Here is a 20723-nt window from a genome sequence, read left to right as displayed (position 1 = left end):
TAAACCAGGGTTGTTGTCTATGAGACTAAGCTGTTATAAACCAGGGTTGTTGTCTATGAGACTAAGCTGTTATAAACCAGGGTTATTGTCTATGAGACTAAGCTGTTATAAACCAGGGTTGTTGTCTATGAGACTAAGCTGTTATAAACCAGGGTTGTTGTCTATGAGACTAAGCTGTTATAAACCTGGGTTGTTGTCTATGAGACTAAGCTGTTATAAACCAGGGTTGTTGTCTATGAGACTAGCTGTTATAAACCAGGGTTGTTGTCTATGAGACTAAGCTGTTATAAACCAGGGTTGTTGTCTATGAGACTAAGCTGTTATAAACCAGGGTTGTTGTCTATGAGACTAAGCTGTTATAAACCAGGGTTGTTGTCTGGAGACTAAGCTGTTATAAACCAGGGTTGTTGTCTGTGAGACTAAGCTGTTATAAACCAGGGTTGTTGTCTATGAGACTAAACTGTTATAAACCAGGGTTGTTGTCTATGAGACTAAGCTGTTATAAACCAGGGTTGTTGTCTATGAGACTAAGCTAATAAACCAGGGTTGTTGTCTATGAGACTAAACTGTTATAAACCAGGGTTGTTGTCTATGAGACTAAGCTGTTATAAACCAGGGTTATTGTCTATGAGACTAAGCTGTTATAAACCAGGGTTGTTGTCTATGAGACTAAGCTGTTATAAACCAGGGTTGTTGTCTATGAGACTAAGCTGTTATAAACCAGGGTTGTTGTCTATGAGACTAAGCTGTTATAAACCAGGGTTGTTGTCTATGAGACTAAACTGTTATAAACCAGGGTTATTGTCTATGAGACTAAGCTGTTAAAAACCAGGGTTATTGTCTATGAGACTAAGCTGTTATAAACCAGGGTTGTTGTCTATGAGACTAAACTGTTATAAACCAGGGTTGTTGTCTATGAGATTAAGCTGTTATAAACCAGGGTTGTTGTCTATGAGACTAAGCTGTTATAAACCAGGGTTATTGTCTATGAGACTAAGCTGTTATAAACCAGGGTTATTGTCTATGAGACTAAGCTGTTATAAACCAGGGTTGTTGTCTATGAGACTAAGCTGTTATAAACCAGGGTTGTTGTCTATGAGACTAAGCTGTTATAAACCAGGGTTGTTGTCTATGAGACTAAGCTGTTATAAACCAGGGTTGTTGCCAATTCCATTTAAATTCCAGTCGATTCAGAATTAAAACCTAATTCCAATTCCAAAATCAAACTTTTCCTCATTAAAAAGCTTTGAAAAGACCTGGAATTGGAATGTCATTGTACATTCTGAATTGACAGGAATTGAAATGTAATTGTTCCCAATCGTGTTAGGCTGCATTTACACAGGTAGCCCGATTCTGAACTTTTCGCCACTAATTGGTATTTTGACCAATCAAATCCGATCTCTTGCTTATAATTGGGCAGAAGATCAGAATTGGTCTGCCTGTGTAAACGGAGCCTTAGAGACACTTACCAGGATCAGCAGTATTCTCTTGTCTCTGTAGGCAGCGTAGCCTCCCAGGATGGAGAACAGCACCGTCATGGGTCCACACACATTGAGTACGTACATCTCATGGAGGGTACTCCGATGGTCAAACTGCACTCACACAAATAATACAGGTCTGTGTTGCTGTCAACATCACTGTAGGTGACGTCCTGTAGGTTTTTACAATGTCATTTCACAACAGGTCATTTAAAGGTCAGTTAAATGACCTGACAACTTTGTTAATTTACAATGAATTGTAATTTGTGTTATTATATATATATATGCCATTTAGCAGACGCTTTTATCCAAAGCGACTTACAGTCATGTGTGCATACATTCTACGTATGGGTGGTCCCGGGAATCGAACCCACTACCCTGGCGTTACAAGCGCCATGCTCTACCAACTGAGTTCTGAAACATTTGTAGAGTTGTTACCTCAGGAGGGTGTTGGAAGCTGTGTGAAACCCCAACTACGAACAGAAATACCCCAGATACCTGCAAGTATAGATATTTTAGGTCTGTTACGGTATTTTACAAATGTATTAAGATACTGTAAGATGCCATTATTGGAAACATACTACACTGCTATTTACACAATATAGATATACTTCAATATGTTTTACATTTTGTTATTGTATTTTAGACAAACATTTAGTTTTTAATATTACCCCTTTTCAGATGTTAAATGTTACACGGGTGTTGTTAGTATGATTTATACACTGTTATAATGATGAATCCATAACATAACCAATTAACCAAATAACTAATTAACAATAAAAGGTCAGACCTGGTAGGTCAAACCAGTACGTACCAGAAGCAGGACATTGAAAGTGATACACAGTCCTCTCGTGTACGTTCTGCCATTCCCCATAGTGCGATAAATACGTCCTCGATCCCAAAACAGTTGCTTCCAACTACAACTGGACGGATAATGGACTGAACACAAGACCCTGGGGTGATTTACTGTGTTTAAAGGGGATCCTTCAACTTGTTTCTGTTGGAGGGGTGGAAAATGACCAAGTTTGGAAGGTTGTTTCTTTAACTACTACGTTAGTTGGCAGAAAGCCCTTGGTTACCAACTACGGCAGAAGAAATGGATCAAAATAAGGAGTTTTCTTTTCTTCTTGCCAGTGGAAAACACTTGGGTTTTATTTGGCCTAAGAGAAGCACAGCACTTGTCTGGGTGGGATTGGAGAGAACAGCATCTGTGGGTTACTCTTCCTAGTGAATTCCATGAAAACAGAGTAGATACACTGTACTTATAGTACCAGTCGGTTGGTTTGGACACACCTACTCATTCAATGGTTTTTCTTTATTTTTACTATTATTCTACATTGTACATTCATTTAAAAACTATGAAATAGCACATGGAATCATATAGTGAACAAAGAAGTGTTAAACAAATCAAAATATATTTTAGATTTTAGATTCTTCAAAGTAGCCACACTTTGCCTTGAAGACAGCTTTGCACACTCTTGGCATTCTCTCTACCAGCGTTGAATGCTTTTCAAACAGTCTTGAAGGAGTTCCCACATATGCTGAGCACTTGTTGGCTGGTTTTCCTTCACTCTGCGGTCCAACTCATCCCAAACCATCTCAATTGGCCAGGTCATCTAACACAGCCTGTGTTGGGTCATTTTCCTGTTGAAAAACAAATGATAGTTCCACTAAGCGCAAACCAGATGGGATGGCGTATCGCTGTATAATGCCGTGGTAGCCATGCTGGTTAAGTGTGCCTTGAATTCGAAATAAATCACCAACAGTGTCACCAGCAAAGCAACCCCAAACCATCACACCTCCTTCTCCATGATTCATGGTGGGAACCACACATGCAGAGATCGGCCATTCATCTCCTCCATGCTTCACGGTGGGAACCACACATGCAGAGATCGGCCATTCACCTCCTCCTCCATGCTTCACGGTGGGAACCACACATGCAGAGATCGGCCATTCACCTCCTCCTCCATGCTTCACGGTGGGAACCACACATGCAGAGATCGGCCGTTCACCTCCTCCTCCATGCTTCATGGTGGGAACCACACATGCAGAGATCGGCCGTTCACCTCCTCTGCATCTCACTAAGACACGGCGGTTGGAACCAAAAATCTCAAGTTTAAAATATATTTTGATTTGTTTAACACTTTTTTGGTTACTACAGGATTCCATATGTGTTATTTCATAGTTGGGATGACTTCACTATTATTCTACAATGTATAAAATAGTTTAAAAAAATAAAGAAAAACCATTGAATGAGTAGGTGTGTTCACACTTTTGACTGGTACTCTATTTGAATCAAACTAAATGTGGTTTAGGTGCAACGGCTTTCTTCCGTTGAAGGAGAGTCGGACCAAAATGCAGCGTGGTTAGTCGATACATCTTTAATAAAGAAAAACACCAACAATACAAAAACAACAAACGGAATGTGAAAACCTCTACAGCCTATCTGGTGAACACTAACACAGAGACAGGAACAATCACCCACGACATACTCAAAGAATATGTCTGCCTAAATATGGTTCCCAATCAGAGACAACGATAATCACCTGACTCTGATTGAGAACCGCCTCAGGCAGCCATAGACTATGCTAGACACCCCACAAAAACCACATGACAAAAACGCACCACAATAACCCATGTCACACCCTGGCCTGACCAAATAAATGAAGACAAACATACAAAACTTCGACCAGGGCGTGACAGTAGGTTAAGATATCTGAACATTTAAAGTTGATATAACTCAGAATACTTCAGGCAGCACAATAACTTGAAATGATAAGCTGAAAAAGCAAATATTTGTTTTCAGTGGATATACAAGTCCAGTACCTCTGGATCCTTCACTCTGCTCTGCACAGAATAACAATGAGCTGACGAGTTCAGATAGGAATGCCATTTGTAATCAGACGTCCAAGTCAAGGCACTGCCATTAAACAGAAAAACATAAATACCTTTCAATTTAATTATTTTCTAAAAGATTCATATTTCAGTCGTAGTAGCCAAATTCAGTAGCATTGAAATGAAGATTTAGATTTTTCCGGATCAAGTGCAGACACACACCTCTTAGAGAGTATGTGAAAGGGTGGGATAAGATTACTCAAGGCCACTGCAGCACTTTGTAGGCGTTAACACAGGCAGCCCAATTCTTTTGACCAATCAGATCAGATCTGCAAAAGATCTAACCGTGTTGTGTAATGGTGAGAGGTTAGGTCTTGGGGCTATGATATTTGTGCGCCTGTAACTTTCTGACTCATAGCCAAGAAATCTGTAATGCATTTTGACATTTTTGCAGAGGTCTTAGTCACACAATGTTACATCTATCTAAGATGTTTGTTGCAGTATTTCTCAATGATTTCTCAATGTGCATGAAAACTATCCATCACTCTGTAAATGACAACAAACAGTTAATTGAGGAATCCCATCCACTCCTACTAGGAGTACTGCTGTTGACAAATCACCAATGAAGGGGCGTAGACTCCGGCTACCGATCTTCGACTTGCCTCAAGAAAACATTTTGTGTGCTTGTACAGCCGGAAAAAACCTTCCCGAACACCAAAAATAAGAAAAATGTCACAAAATGTTGTCATTACATATGCGCAAAATATTTCCACTGGGAAGCATGTGACACTCCCTAACCCCAAACCCTACCTTCATTTTAAACCAATGAGGAAATTCAACATTAGTTCTCTGGTCAGTCACATCCCATTAGTTTTTCCCAACCTCTTGGTACGGAGGAGGTGGCGGGTCATACACGTTGGCGTAGGGAGGAGCTTGTGTTGAAGGCAGCATGGGAGGAGCTTGTGTTGAAGGCAGCATGGGAGGAGCTTGTGTTGAAGGCAGCATGGGAGGAGCTTGTGTTGAAGGCAGCATGGGAGGATATTGTGTTGAAGGCAGCATGGGAGGAGCTTGTGTTGAAGGCAGAATGGGAGGAGCATATATTGAAGGCAGCATGGCAGGAGCTTGTGTTGAAGGCAGCATGGGAGGAGCTTGTGTTGAAGGCAGCATGGGAGGAGCTTGTGTTGAAGGCAGCATGGGAGGAGCTTGTGTTGAAGGCAGCATGGGAGGAGCATATGTTGAAGGCAGCATGGGAGGAGATTGTGTTGAAGGTAGCATGGGTGGAGCTTGTGTTGAAGGCAGCATGGGAGGAGCTTGTGTTGAAGGCAGCATGGGAGGTTGTTGTGTGGAAGGCAGCATGGATGCATGGGAGGAGCTTGAGTGAAAGGAAGCTTGTGTGAAGCTTGTGTGGAAGGAAGCATGTGAGCAACTTCCTTGGAAGACAGCATGGGAGGAGTTTGAAGAATAGTTCCCATTTCCATGTTGGTTGCAAAGCTAAGTTAATAAACAGATCACTGGTCTTTTTGAATCCCACGTACCTTCTCCACTGTGCAATCCGGTTTCCAAGCAGGTCACGGGTGCACCTCCGCCACGCTCAAGGTACTAACCGATATCCTAACCGTCATCGATAAAAGATTGTACTGTGCAGCCGTCTTCATCGACCTGGCCAAGGCTTTCGACTCTGTCAATCATCGTATTCTTATCGGCAGACTCAACAGCCTTGGTGTCTCAAATGACTGCATTGCCTGGTTCACCAACTACTCCTCAGACAGAGTTCAGTGTGTCAAATCGGAGGGCCTGTTGTCCGGTCCTCTGGCAGTCTCTATGGAGGTACCACAAGGTTCAATTCTCGGGCCTACTCTCTTCTCTGTATATATCAACGATGTCGCTTTTGCTGCGGGTGATTCCCTGATCCACGCAGACGACACCATTCTGTATTCATCTGGCCCTTCTTTGAACACTGTGTTAACAAACCTTCAAACGAGCTTCAATACCATAAAGCACTCCTTCCGTGGCCTCCAACTGCTCTTAAACGCTAGTAAAACTAAATGCATGCTTTTTAATCATTCACTGCCTCACCCGCCCGCCTGACTAGCATCACTACTCTGGACGGTTCTGACTTAGAATATGTGGACAACTACAAATACCTAGGTCTCTGGCTAGACTGAAAACGTTCCTTCAGACTCATATTAAACGTCCCCAGTCAAAAATTAAATCTAGAATCAGCTTTCTAATCCGCAACAAAGCCTCCTTCGCTCACGCCGCCAAACATACCATAGTAAAACTGACTATCCTACCGATCCTCGACTTCAGCGATGTAATTTACAAAATAGCCTCCAACACTCTACTCAGCAAACTGGATGCAGTCTATCACAGTGCCATCCGTTTTGCCACCAAAGCCCCATATACCACCTACCACTGCGACCTGTATGCTCTAATCGGCTGGCCCTCGCTACATATTTGTCGCCAGACCCACTGGCTCCAGGTCATCTATAAGTCTATGCTAGGTAAAGCTCCGCCTTATCTCAGCTCACTGGTCACAATAACAACACCCACCCGCAGCATGTGCTCCAGCAGGTATATCTCACTGGTCATCCCCAAAGTCAACACCTCCTTTGGCCGCCTTTCCTACCAGTTCTCTGCTGCCAATGACTGGAGCGAATTGCAAAAATCACTGAAGCTGGAGACTTATATTTCCTTCACTAACTTTAAACATCAGCTATCTGAGCAGCTAACTGACCACTGCAGCTTACATAGCACATCTGTAAATAGCCCACCCAGTCTACCTACCTCATTCCCATATTTGTTTTTATTTACTTTTCTGCTCTTTTGCACACCAGTATTTCTACTTACACATCATCATCTGCACATCTATCACTCCAGTGTTAATTTGCTAAATTATAATTACTTGCTACTATGGCCTATGTATTGCCTTACCTCCTCAAGCCATTTGCACACACTGTATATAGACTTTATTCTTTTTTTGTATTGTGTTATTGACTGTACGCTTGTTAAAATTCCATGTGTAACTCTATGTTGTTGTTTATTCCATGTGTAACTCTATGTTGTTGTTTATTCCATGTGTAACTCTATGTTGTTGTTTATTCCATGTGTAACTCTATGTTGTTGTTTATTCCATGTGTAACTCTATGTTGTTGTTTGTTCCATGTGTAACTCTATGTTGTTGTTTATTCCATGTGTAACTCTATGTTGTTGTTTATTCCATGTGTAACTCTATGTTGTTGTTTATTCCATGTGTAACTCTATGTTGTTGTTTATTCCATGTGTAACTCTATGTTGTTGTTTATTCCATGTGTAACTCTATGTTGTTGTTTATTCCATGTGTAACTCTATGTTGTTGTTTACTCCATGTGTAACTCTGTGTTGTTGTTTGTGTCGCACTGCTTTGCTTTATCTTGGCCAGGTCGCAGTTATAAATGAGAACTTGTTCTCAACTGGCCTACCTGGTTAAATAAAGGTGAAATATATATATATATATATATTTTAAGTAAAAACCTTTAAATACTACTTAAGTTGTTTTTTGTACTTCACATTTACTATTTATATTTTGGACAACTTTTACTTCATTACATTCCTAAAGAAAATGCTGTACTTTTTACTGCAAACATTTTCCCTGACACCCACTAGTACTCATTACATTTTGAATGCTTAGAGGGACAGGAAATGGTTCAATTCAAGAGAACGTCCCTGGTTATCTCTACTGCCTCTGATCTGGTGGACTCACTAAACAGAGAACGTCCCTGGTTATCTCTACTGCCTCTGATCTGGTGGACTCACTAAACAGAGAACATCCCTGGTCATCTCTACTGCCTCTGATCTGGTGGACTCACTAAACAGAGAACATCCCTGGTTATCTCTACTGCCTCTGATCTGGTGGACTCACTAAACAGAGAACATCCTGGTTATCTCTACTGCCTCTGATCTGGTGGACTCACTAAACAGAGAACGTCCCTGGTTATCTCTACTGCCTCTGATCTGGTGGACTCACTAAAACAGAGAACATCTCTAGTCATAACTGCTGCCTCTGATCTGGTGGACTCACTAAACAGAGAACATCTCTAGTCATAACTGCTGCCTCTGATCTGGTGGACTCCTAAACACAAATGCTTTGTTTGTAAATGATGTCGGAGTGTTGGAGTGTGTCCTCATAGAGATTGCAGGCTGTAGGGTGAAGTTACCCCGAGACTCCGATCCTGGGTCTGTTTAGCATTTTTCCTCACCAATGGTTAAGGTTAGGATTGGGGGAGGGGACCTGATCCCAGATCTGTACCTAGGGGAAACTTCACCCTGAGCGAGATGTCAGTCAACATTCAAACCACTTCCTTCTTCATTGGAAAACATGCAAATGCTAGGTCACACGAAGAGTACACCTGCATCCCAAATGACACCCTATTCCATATATAGTACACTACTTTTGACCAGGGCCCATTGGGCACTATGTAGGGTATAGGGTACAATTTAGGATGAAGACCTGCATTTTATTATGACCATAGTTATAACTTCCGCCAGGTTGCAGTTCGGTTATAAAGTCATACATTTAAACAGAGTAAAAACAAAGGGCTTTTTCTATAGTTGGAAGTGTGCCCCACCTGCACTCTTGTGGTTACAATTCTGACGACACAAGCATTGTTTTCCGGTCCTCTGAAACAAAGTACTGTGGTTTTGTCTTTTTTCCAGCACTGATCTGCGCGTACTGCGTATACCTGCATGTGAGGCACAACACTGTTGAACAGGATGATGGGAAATAACAAAGCAGCCCTGACAACCTCCACCAGAAACATGAAAACATTAACCCTTTATACACATCACTGAAAGACAACAAATGATTCACTGAATGAAACAGTAGAGTTTAGAACTTTAGAAAATGAGACAAAGTATTTAGAAAATAAGTTTATTTGATGTTAGAGGAGTTACCAGACAGGAAAACTGGTGATTCACGTAGGTGATTGTTTGACAATGAAATGGGTCCCTTCCCTCGGCCACGTTATTTCCAGAACCCACAAACAAATTGGTACAGAGGAAGACCTGTGTGCTCAGCCGTTATTAAGGTATATTGGGGTGCAACACATTGGCAGTCCAATGAAGGAAAACACTCAAACTGACCCCAACCCTAAACTTAACCCTCTTCTTAATTAAACCTAACCTAATTTAGTGCCTAATGAATATGACCAAGGAATGTTCCTAGTTCATTACGTGTGTCAATAGTTCAGTAATGATACCGAGGAAGACCTATGAAGCCCAGGTGGATTCCAGACTTACAATACAGAGAAATATGGCTTCCAGATTTGTTATTCAGCTGTCCCCATAGGAGAACCCTTTTTTGGTTCCAGGTAGAACCCTTTTCTGGTTCCCTTTTGTGGAAAGGGTTCTACATGGAACTCAAAAGGAGTTCTTCTACCTGGAACAAAATAGGTTCTACCTGGAACCCAAAAGGGATTTTCTACCTGGAACAAAATAGTTTCTACATGGAACCCAAAAGGGTTCTTCTACCTGGAACAAAATAGGTTCTACATGGAACCCAAAAGGGTTCTTCTACCTGGAACAAAATAGGTTCTACATGGAACCCAAAAGGGTTCTTTTTACCTGGTACAAAATAGGTTCTACATGGAACCCAAAAGGGTTCTTCTACCTGGAACAAAATAGGTTCTACATGGAACCCAAAAGGGTTCTTCTACCTGGAACCAAAAATAGTTTTTCAAAGGGTTCTCGTATAGGAGACGAGTGACCATTTTAGGTTCAACACGGCACCTTTTGTACAGAGGAATCAACACAATGTAAAGGGAACCAGGCCCATATTCATAAAGCCTTTGTGAGTAGAAGTACTGATCTAGGATCAAGGTCCCCCTGTCCATGTAACACCAACACATGTTATCTCATTTATAAGAAGAAGAAAAAACAGATCCGAGATCAGTACTTCCTTCTCTGAGAAGATTTATAAATATCAGCCCTGATTTCTTAATGAGTCGTCCCTCCTTTTGACATTTGATTGATGTATTATTTATTTTGGGGGTAAAACAACATGCCAATCACTTCCTTCTTCAGTGGAAAACATGCCAATACTTATCTAGGTCACGCAAAGACTACAACTATGTCCAAAATGGCACCTTATCCCCTATGTAGTGTACTACTTTTGTCCAGGCCCATAGGGCACTATGTAGGAATAGGGTACAATTTAGGATGCAGTTCTACATCTTAGTTTGACCACAGTAATCAATTCTGTGAGGGTGCAGTTTGGTTGTATAGTCCTCCATTTAAACAGAGTAAAACCAAAGGGACTTTTTGAATAGTTGGAAGACCCTTGTTTGTCCCATCTACACTCTTGTGGTTACAATTCTGACGACACAAGTATTGTTTTCCGGTCCTCTGAAACAAAGTACTGTGGTTTTGTCTTTTTTCCTGCACTGATCTGCGCGTACTGCGTATACCTGCATGTGAGGCACAACACTGTTGAACAGGATGATGGGAAATAACAAAGCAGCCCTGACAACCTCCACCAGAAACATGAAAACATTAACCCTTTATACACATCACTGAAAGACAACAAATGATTCACTGAATGAAACAGTAGAGTTTAGAACTTTAGAAAATGAGACAAAGTATTTAGAAAATAAGTTTATTTGATGTTAGAGGAGTTACCAGACAGGAAAACTGGTGATTCACGTGGGTGATTGTTTGACAATGAAATGGGCCCCTTCCCTCGGCCACGTTATTTCCAGAACCCACAAACAAATTGTCTCACATTAACAGAAGTGCTCAGCCGTTACTACGGCATATTGGGGTGCAACACATTGGCAGTCCAATGAAGGAAAACACTCAAATTGACCCCAAACTCAACCCTAACTTTAACCCTAGCCTTAAACCTAACCCTAACCTTAACCCTAGCCTTTAATCCTAGCCTTAAACCTAACCCTAACTTTAACCCTAGCCTTAAACCTAACCCTAACCTTAACCCTAGCCTTTAATCCTAGCCTTAAACCTAACCCTAACTTTAACCCTAGCCTTAAACCTAACCCTAACTTTAACCCTAGTCTTAACCCTAACCCTAACCTTAACCCTAGCCTTAAACCTAACCCTAACTTTAACCCTAGCCTTAAACCTAACCCTAACTTTAACCCTAGCCTTAACCCCTAACCCTAAAACCCAACCCTTAACCCTAGCCTTAAACCTAACCCTAACTTTAACCCTAGCCTTAAACCTAACCCTAACTTTAACCCTAGCCTTAAACCTAACCCTTTAACTTTAACCCTAACCTTAAACCTTAAACCCCTAACTTTAACCCTAGCCTTAAACCTAACCCTAACTTTAACCCTAGCCTTAAACCTAACCCTAACTTTAACCCTAGCCTTAAACCTAACCCTGGTCCAGTTGTAATCAATGAGGAAATTCAACATGGGTTCGCAGGTCAGTCACGTCCCTCTAGTGTTTCCCATCGTACTGGTACGGAGGAGGTGGCTGGTAATAAGAGCTGGCATGAAGAGGAGCTTGTGTGGCAGGCAGCATGGGAGGAGCTTGTGTGGCAGGCAGCATGGGAGGAGCTTGTGTGGCAGGCAGCATGGGAGGAGCTTGAGGAGTAGTTGCCATTTCCATGTTGGTTACGTTTCTATAGCTAAGATCCATGGTCACCTCAGCCGAGGAGGCCTTTTGGATTCTACGGGTCATTACCAACGCCAGAAGCATTACAATGGCCTGCAAGTAAGAGACAATGAAATGGGTTTTATTTTCAACCTAGAAGATGTGGCTTGTCTATTGTAAACAGATGTGTTGTATAATACATATGTTATTAAAAATCAAAAGCATATATCTCCCCTTCCTCTCAATGAAGGCTGTTCTCTTTTTCCCCCCCTGCCCAATGTACTTAAGAAGGCTAGTCATGGCCGTCAATAAAGTGTTTGTCGTGAGACCGCTTGGAAAGGCATCTTAATCAGCGAAGCTTCATTAAAATATCAAGGTTGATAGGAGCAGAACAGTGACATTCCCTTTGTATCTGTGTGTTGTAGGCAGGTCTACATTATTTTACCTTTGTATCTATGGGTTGTAGGCAGGCCTACATTATTTTACCTTTATATCTATGTGTTGTAGGCAGGCCTACATTATTTTACCTTTATATCTATGTGTTGTAGGCAGGCCTACATTATTTTACCTTTGTATCTATGTGTTGTAGGCAGACCTACATTATTTTACCTTTATATCTATGTGTTATAGGCAGGCCTACATTATTTTACCTTTGTATCTATGTGTTGTAGGCAGGCCTACATTATTTTACCTTTGTATCTGTGTGTTGTAGGCAGGCCTACATTATTTTACCTTTGTATCTGTGTGTTGTAGGCAGGCCTACATGATTTTACCTTTGTATCTATGTGTTGTAGGCAGGCCTACATTATTTTACCTTTGTATCTGTGTGTTGTACACAGACCTACATTATTTTACCTTTGTATCTATGTGTTGTAGGCAGACCTACATTATATTACCTTTGTATCTATGTGTTGTAGGCAGGCCTACATTATTTTACCTTTGTATCTGTGTGTTGTACACAGACCTACATTATTTTACCTTTGTATCTATGTGTTGTAGGCAGACCTACATTATTTTACCTTTGTATCTATGTGTTGTAGGCAGACCTACATTATTTTACCTTTGTATCTATGTGTTGTAGGCAGGCCTACATTATTTTACCTTTGTATCTATGTGTTGTAGGCAGACCTACATTATTTTACCTTTGTATCTATGTGTTGTAGGCAGGCCTACATTATTTGACCTTTGTATCTATGTGTTGTAGGCAGGCCTACATTATTTTACCTTTGTATCTATGTGTTGTAGGCAGACCTACATTATTTTACCTTTGTATCTATGTGTTGTAGGCAGGCCTACATTATTTTACCTTTGTATCTATGTGTTGTAGGCAGGCCTACATTATTTTACCTTTGTATCTGTGTGTTGTAGGCAGACCTACATTATTTTACCTTTGTATCTATGTGTTGTAGGCAGACCTACATTACCTTTGTATCTATGTGTTGTAGGCAGACCTACATTATTTTACCTTTGTATCTATGTGTTGTAGGCAGGCCTACATTATTTTACCTTTGTATCTATGTGTTGTAGGCAGGCCTACATTATTTTACCTTTGTATCTATGTGTTGTAGGCAGACCTACATTATTTTACCTTTGTATCTATGTGTTGTAGGCAGACCTACATTATTTTAGCACTGCAGCTCCTGTTTTGGATGTGTGTAAAACCCCCTCCAGGATGTAGGTGATGTGTGTAAAACCCCCTCCACGATGTAGGTGACGTGTGTAAAACCCCCTCCAGGATGTAGGTGATGTGTGTAAAACCCCCTCCACGATGTAGGTGACGTGTGTAAAACCCCCTCCACGATGTAGGTGACGTGTGTAAAACCCCCTCCACGATGTAGGTGACGTGTGTAAAACCCCCTCCACGATGTAGGTGACGTGTGTAAAACCCCCTCCACGATGTAGGTGATGTGTGTAAAACCCCTCCACGATGTAGGTGACGTGTGTAAAACCCCCTCCACGATGTAGGTGACGTGTGTAAAACCCCCTCCAGGATGTAGGTGATGTGTGTAAAACCCCTCCACGATGTAGGTGACGTGTGTAAAACCCCTCCATGATGTAGGTGACGTGTGTAAAACCCTCCACGATGTAGGCCAAAACCCCCTCCATGATGTGGACTAGGCCCCCTCCAGGATGTGGACTACATGTGTGTAAAACCCCTCCAGGATGTGGACTATGAATGCCCATCATGAAACGACAGTTGAACATCTTGGTGAATACCTGTGTGTAAAACCCCCTCCAGGATGTGGACTACATGTGTCAATGCCCATCATGAAACGACAGTTGAACATCTTGGTGAATACCTCCAGGATGTGGACTACATGTGTCAATGCCCATCATGAAACGACAGTTGAACATCTTGGTGAATACCTGTGTGTAAAACCCCTCCAGGATGTGGACTACATGTGTCAATGCCCATCATGAAACGACAGTTGAACATCTTGGTGAATACCTGTGTGTAAAACCCCTCCAGGATGTGGACTACATGTGTCAATGCCCATCATGAAACGACAGTTGAACATCTTGGTGAATACCTGTGAACCTCTTATTTAGAAGTAATTTTTCTTGTAACAATTGTTTATTTTCATATTTATTTTTAATGTATTTTTTATGCCAAAACCCTTACCCTAGGCCTAGGTCACAAAGGTTCAACAGCATTACGTCATGTCTTATTTGGTGATATCACTAGGCTATTTTACATGTATTTATTGTTGTTGAAAAAACAAACAGATTGCTTGTTTTTTGTAGAATTTGATTTAAACCTAACTTATTAGAATGATTCAACATCCTGGTTTTATGGTGAGAACTTACGTGGAGTGCATACAATGCAACTTCTGGAGAAGTGTGAATGCGATCTGTAACATGGTGGCAGGGACTGGGAGACTAGTCAGGATTGAGGGAAAGATGAACGGAGCAAAAAACATTTTTAAGTAGACAAGTCAGTTAAGAACAAATTCTTATTTTCAATGACGGCCTACCCCAGCCAAACCCCAACCACCACCCCAGCCAAACCCCAACCACCACCCCAGCCAAACCCCAACCACCACCCCAGCCAAACCCCAACCACCACCCCAGCCAAACCCCAACCACCACCCCAGCCAAACCCTAACCACCACCCCAGCCAAACCCTAACCACCACCCCAGCCAAACCCTAACCACCACCAAGGCCAAACCCTAACCACCACCAAGGCCAAACCCTAACCCGGACGACGCTGGGTCAAATGTGTGCCGCCATATGGGGAAACCAATCACGTCTGGTTGTGATACAGCCTGGAATCGAACCAGGGTCTGTAGTGACACCTCTAGCACTCATGCAGTGCATAGGACTGCTGTGCCACTCGGGAGTCCCACCCCCCCCCACAAAAAAAGAAGTACAGAGAGATCCTTGATAAAAACCTTGTCCAGAGCTCTCAGGACCTCAGACTGGTTGTGCTCTTCTACGATACAAATGCAGCACTCACCGTAATGACCACGTAGAAAATACAGGTGTTCCTCACAATATTCATGTCCATGTAAATCTTCACAATTAGATCCATACAAGGCTGAAATAATACCAACAAAGGAATTACACAATGAATAATAACACCAACAGCTTTATGTTATGTTTAGCTATTAAATTAGAATAACTAGACTACTGTATGTATAGGAAAACCAACACTCACTTGTTTGTAAACAAAGCCATGCTGTATGCAGGGAGAAAATACACAAATTTCAGTGTTCAGTCCATACAAGTATACAGTGAATGTACAGACAGTCCCAGTGTAATTTCTGTACATGTAAGACCCAGTCTGACCTCAGTAAAAACACAGGACTCTAGTCGGAGAGGATAGCATGTACACGAGGAGGGGACGTGAGAACCCCAATCTTTATACCCATTGACCAATCCACAGCATTCACCCTGTTCAGAGTTTTAAGAAGAGTGAAACAAGAAACAAGACGAACGGCAAGGAAATTCACATTTAATTCAATATTTAACAGAATGATTTGAAAAGTGATTACATTTAATGACATGGGTGTGGATGGTTTCTTAAGATCTAGTTTAGACCAGTTTAACTGATTATAAAAAACCCACATCCTGTTAGATAATAACTTACAATGGTTTGCAGTTGCATCAGTCCTGGTACCACATCTCTTCCATTTGTGTGCAACGGGACGTACCCTTCATACCAGGCTTTCATCATATTTGGAAGCTGGAGATTTTTTTGGGGGGGGGATTGGACACAGAATTCAATAAATACCAATGTTGTTTTTAAATATTTGTTTAATTACATTTTTATAGACTTGAACCTGTAATTCTGTCCTACCTGTGGTGGAAGGTAGTAGGTCAGAAAACCCAGTCCAAAGCATCGCAGGCAAGATCCAACTGAATACTGCATCACCCCATGAGTAAAGGAAATAATAAACATTATATATTATGGGCAGTACACTGTACCCCATGATGTACTTGACTTGGTCTTAGTTAAACGGGTCAAATAATAAGTATTTCATTTGTTGATTATACCAATGAGATTTTGGCTTTAATACAGGGGATATCTGGGATTGAGCCATCGGTTTTTGGACTATTAAATTAACACTATGTAGCTATTTATTATTGAAGAATATAACTTATAAAGCCTCAGGAGCTCAGTTCAACCATCTTCCAGGTTTGAGAGTGGTTACATTTTTCAAGCCCCATCCCTCAGTGGTTAACAAAATAGCAGCAGGATGATGGCAATGTTTGAATCCCAGATTGCCCCTTTAAGAAATGAACGTGCCGTGATCAGGAAGTATTGCCCCTTTAAGAACTGAACGTACCGTGATCAGGAAGCATTGCCCCTTTAAGAACTGAACGTACCGTGATCAGGAAGCATTGCCCCTTTAAGAACTGAATGTACCGTGATCAGGAAGTATTGCCGCTTTAAGAACTGAACGTACCGTGATCAGAAAGCATTGCCCCTTTAAGAACTGAACGTACCGTGATCAGGAAGTATTGCCCCTTTAAGAACTGAACGTACCGTGATCAGGAAGCATTGCCCCTTTAAGAACTGAACGTACCGTGATCAGGAAGCATTGCCCCTTTAAGATCTAAACGTACCGTGATCAGGAAGTTCTTGTTCTTCTTACGAGCTCCATGCAGACCCGTGATGCCAAGGAGAAAGGAGACCACACCTGCTGTGAAGATAGTCCATCTGACAGGAGACAGACGTTCATCTAGGTCCTTCAACATTAACACACATCCATCAGACTGGAGACAGACGTTCATCTAGGTCCTTCAACATTAACACACACCCATCAGACTGGAGACAGACGTTCATCTAGGTCCTTCAACATTAACACACACCCATCTGACAGGAGACAGACGTTCATCTAGGTCCTTCAACATTAACACACACCCATCAGACAGACGTTCATCTAGGTCCTTCAACATTAACACACACCCATCAGACAGGAGACAGACGTTCATCTAGGTCCTTCAACATTAACACACACCCATCAGACTGGAGACAGACGTTCATCTAGGTCCTTCAACATTAACACACACCCATCAGACTGGAGACAGACGTTCATCTAGGTCCTTCAACATTAACACACACCCATCTGACAGGAGACAGACGTTCATCTAGGTCCTTCACCATTAACACACACCCATCAGACAGGAGACAGACATTCATCTAGGTCCTTCAACATTAACACACACCCATCAGACTGGAGACAGACGTTCATCTAGGTCCTTCAACATTAACACACACCCATCAGACTGGAGACAGACGTTCATCTAGGTCCTTCAACATTAACACACACCCATCTGACAGGAGACAGACGTTCATCTAGGTCCTTCAACATTAACACACACCCATCTGACAGGAGACAGACGTTCATCTAGGTCCTTCACCATTAACACACACCCATCAGACAGGAGACAGACATTCATCTAGGTCCTTCAACATTAACACACACCCATCAGACTGGAGACAGACGTTCATCTAGGTCCTTCAACATTAACACACACCCATCAGACTGGAGACAGACGTTCATCTAGGTCCTTCAACATTAACACACACCCATCAGACTGGAGACAGACGTTCATCTAGGTCCTTCAACATTAACACACACCCATCAGACTGGAGACAGACGTTCATCTAGGTCCTTCAACATTAACACACACCCATCAGACTGGAGACAGACGTTCATCTAGGTCCTTCAACATTAACACACACCCATCAGACAGACGTTCATCTAGGTCCTTCAACATTAACACACACCCATCAGACTGGAGACAGACGTTCATCTAGGTCCTTCACCATTAACACACACCCATCAGACAGACGTTCATCTAGGTCCTTCAACATTAACACACACCCATCAGACTGGAGACAGACGTTCATCTAGGTCCTTCACCATTAACACACACCCATCAGACAGACATTCATCTAGGTCCTTCAACATTAACACACACCCATCAGACTGGAGACAGACGTTCATCTAGGTCCTTCACCATTAACACACACCCATCAGACAGGAGACAGACGTTCATCTAGGTCCTTCACCATTAACACACACCCATCAGACAGACGTTCATCTAGGTCCTTCACCATTAACACACACCCATCAGACAGACGTTCATCTAGGTCCTTCACCATTAACACACACCCATCAGACTGGAGACAGACGTTCATCTAGGTCCTTCACCATTAACACACACCCATCAGACAGACGTTCATCTAGGTCCTTCACCATTAACACACACCCATCAGACAGACGTTCATCTAGGTCCTTCACCATTAACACACACCCATCAGACTGGAGACAGACGTTCATCTAGGTCCTTCAACATTAACACACACCCATCAGACAGACGTTCATCTAGGTCCTTCACCATTAACACACACCCATCAGACAGACGTTCATCTAGGTCCTTCAACATTAACACACACCCATCAGACAGACGTTCATCTAGGTCCTTCAACATTAACACACACCCATCAGACAGACGTTCATCTAGGTCCTTCACCATTAACACACACCCATCAGACAGACGTTCATCTAGGGGTTTCACCATTAACACACACCCATCAGACTGGAGACAGACGTTCATCTAGGTCCTTCACCATTAACACACACCCATCAGACAGACGTTCATCTAGGTCCTTCACCATTAACACACACCCATCAGACAGACGTTCATCTAGGTCCTTCACCATTAACACACACCCATCAGACAGACGTTCATCTAGGTCCTTCAACATTAACACACACCCATCAGACAGGAGACAGACGTTCATCTAGGTCCTTCACCATTAACACACACCCATCAGACTGGAGACAGACGTTCATCTAGGTCCTTCAACATTAACACACACCCATCAGACAGACGTTCATCTTGTAGTTAACACTTGTAGTTTGTTCCAATGCATTTACTACAAGAGGGAAATAACAGGTTAGAAAATATTACTTACATTTTCACTGCTCCTGTAATACTTCCAAGGGGTGACAATGAAACTCATGCCACCAATCTGAAGAAAAATACATTTAGGGAGAAAAACGATAATAAAATTAATATATTCATAATATTGGACACCATTTTTAGATTTATTAAAAATAGTTTCCGTTATTGATTGATAAAAAATAAATCCAACACAATAACATGATATTTAAGTGTTGCGTTACCACTTGTAGGATTGTGAAGAAAAGCAGCCAGCCTCTAATAGAGCAGGAACAACACATGTTGCAGCTCTGGTCTCACCTCTGACTCGTTCTCTGAGAGAATGTGCATTGAAAGAAGAACTCTGGGTTTTCATTCATTTCCTGTAACCGACAAGTGTCTTGACAGTGATTTTACAGAGTTCCTCTTTGACATCAGGTTGGTGTTCATTGGTGCACATCATAAAAAATAAAATTTTAAAAAGTGTTTCTTATTGGACAGGTTCAGTTAGTCCCTCCCAGTTTGTTATCTGTCTTCAGTTTGGTGCCTAACGAATACAACCCAGGACTGTTCCTGATTCAGGTTGTGTTATAGTTAATGACCCCACGAAGACATACAAAATACAGATGGATTCTATACAGGTTATATGGGGAGAACTGAGGAATCAACACCATGTAAAAAAGGGAGCAGGGCCCATATTCATAAAGCCTCAGATCTCCCCCCACCGTCCATGTAATCTGACCGAGGATCAGATCTCCCCCCACCGTCCATGTAATCTGACCTAGGATCAGATCTCCCCCCACCGTCCATGTAATCTGACCTAGGATCAGATCTCCCCCCACCGTCCATGTAATCTGACCTAGGATCAGATCTCCCCCCACCGTCCATGTAATCTGACCTAGGATCAGATCTCCCCCCACCGTCCATGTAATCTGACCTAGGATCAGATCTCCCCCACCGTCCATGTAATCTGACCGAGGATCAGATCTCCCCCACCGTCCATGTAATCTGACCGAGGATCAGATCTCCCCACCGTCCATGTAATCTGACCGAGGATCAGATCTCCCCCACCGTCCATGTAATCTGACCGAGGATCAGCTCTCCCCCACCGTCCATGTAATCTGACCGAGGATCAGATCTCCCCCACCGTCCATGTAATCTGACCGAGGATCAGATCTCCCCCCACCGTCCATGTAATCTGACCTAGGATCAGATCTCCCCCACCGTCCATGTAATCTGACCTAGGATCAGATCTCCCCCACCGTCCATGTAATCTGACCTAGGATCAGATCTCCCCCCACCGTCCATGTAATCTGACCTAGGATCAGATCTCCCCCCACCGTCCATGTAATCTGATCTATTACGTAACTGAACCTAGATCAGCCCTCCTTGTGAGGTTTTAAGACTGGATTTCTTAATGA

General features: G+C 42.3%; 1 protein-coding gene across 3 annotated transcripts; it reads right to left on the bottom strand.

Annotated features, from left to right (window-relative positions):
* Positions 1-10928: 10928 nt before the first annotated feature.
* On the bottom strand, positions 10929-19686 carry LOC124022037 (tetraspanin-8-like). 3 transcript variants are annotated; one of them, XM_046337086.1, is made up of 11 exons: positions 19548-19676; positions 19337-19393; positions 16975-17097; positions 16205-16270; positions 15995-16090; positions 15694-15798; positions 15563-15583; positions 15362-15442; positions 14712-14783; positions 11603-12017; positions 10929-11275 (listed from the first exon to the last, which is right to left on the bottom strand). In XM_046337086.1, exons 1-10 carry the CDS (start codon positions 19602-19604, stop codon positions 11748-11750), a joined length of 948 nt encoding a protein of 315 aa, XP_046193042.1. In that variant the 5' UTR covers positions 19605-19676; the 3' UTR covers positions 10929-11275; positions 11603-11747. The 3 variants fall into 3 exon arrangements, with proteins under 3 accessions (XP_046193042.1, XP_046193044.1, XP_046193043.1); XM_046337088.1 differs by lacking the exon at positions 16975-17097 and having other exon boundaries at positions 19548-19686; XM_046337087.1 differs by lacking the exon at positions 14712-14783 and having other exon boundaries at positions 19548-19670.
* Between the last annotated feature and the right edge of the window lie 1037 nt (positions 19687-20723).

The sequence above is a fragment of the Oncorhynchus gorbuscha genome, unplaced genomic scaffold (assembly GCF_021184085.1).
Source record: "Oncorhynchus gorbuscha isolate QuinsamMale2020 ecotype Even-year unplaced genomic scaffold, OgorEven_v1.0 Un_scaffold_1279, whole genome shotgun sequence".
NCBI classification, from domain to species: domain Eukaryota; kingdom Metazoa; phylum Chordata; class Actinopteri; order Salmoniformes; family Salmonidae; genus Oncorhynchus; species Oncorhynchus gorbuscha.
This window is presented reverse-complemented; position numbering and strand designations above follow the sequence as displayed.

What these genes read in the sequence shown, in the direction of transcription:
- LOC124022037 (XM_046337086.1), bottom strand. Translation starts at nt 19,604, where the DNA reads ATGTGTTGTTCCTGCTCTATTAGAGGCTGGCTGCTTTTCTTCACAATC. An exon ending in TCTTCACAATCCTACAAGTG is followed by an intron (nt 19,394 to 19,547) that starts GTAACGCAACAC and finishes ATTTTTCTTCAG; the next exon opens with ATTGGTGGCATGAGTTTCAT. An exon ending in ATGGCTTTGTTTACAAACAA is followed by an intron (nt 15,443 to 15,562) that starts GTGAGTGTTGGT and finishes GTATTATTTCAG; the next exon opens with CCTTGTATGGATCTAATTGT.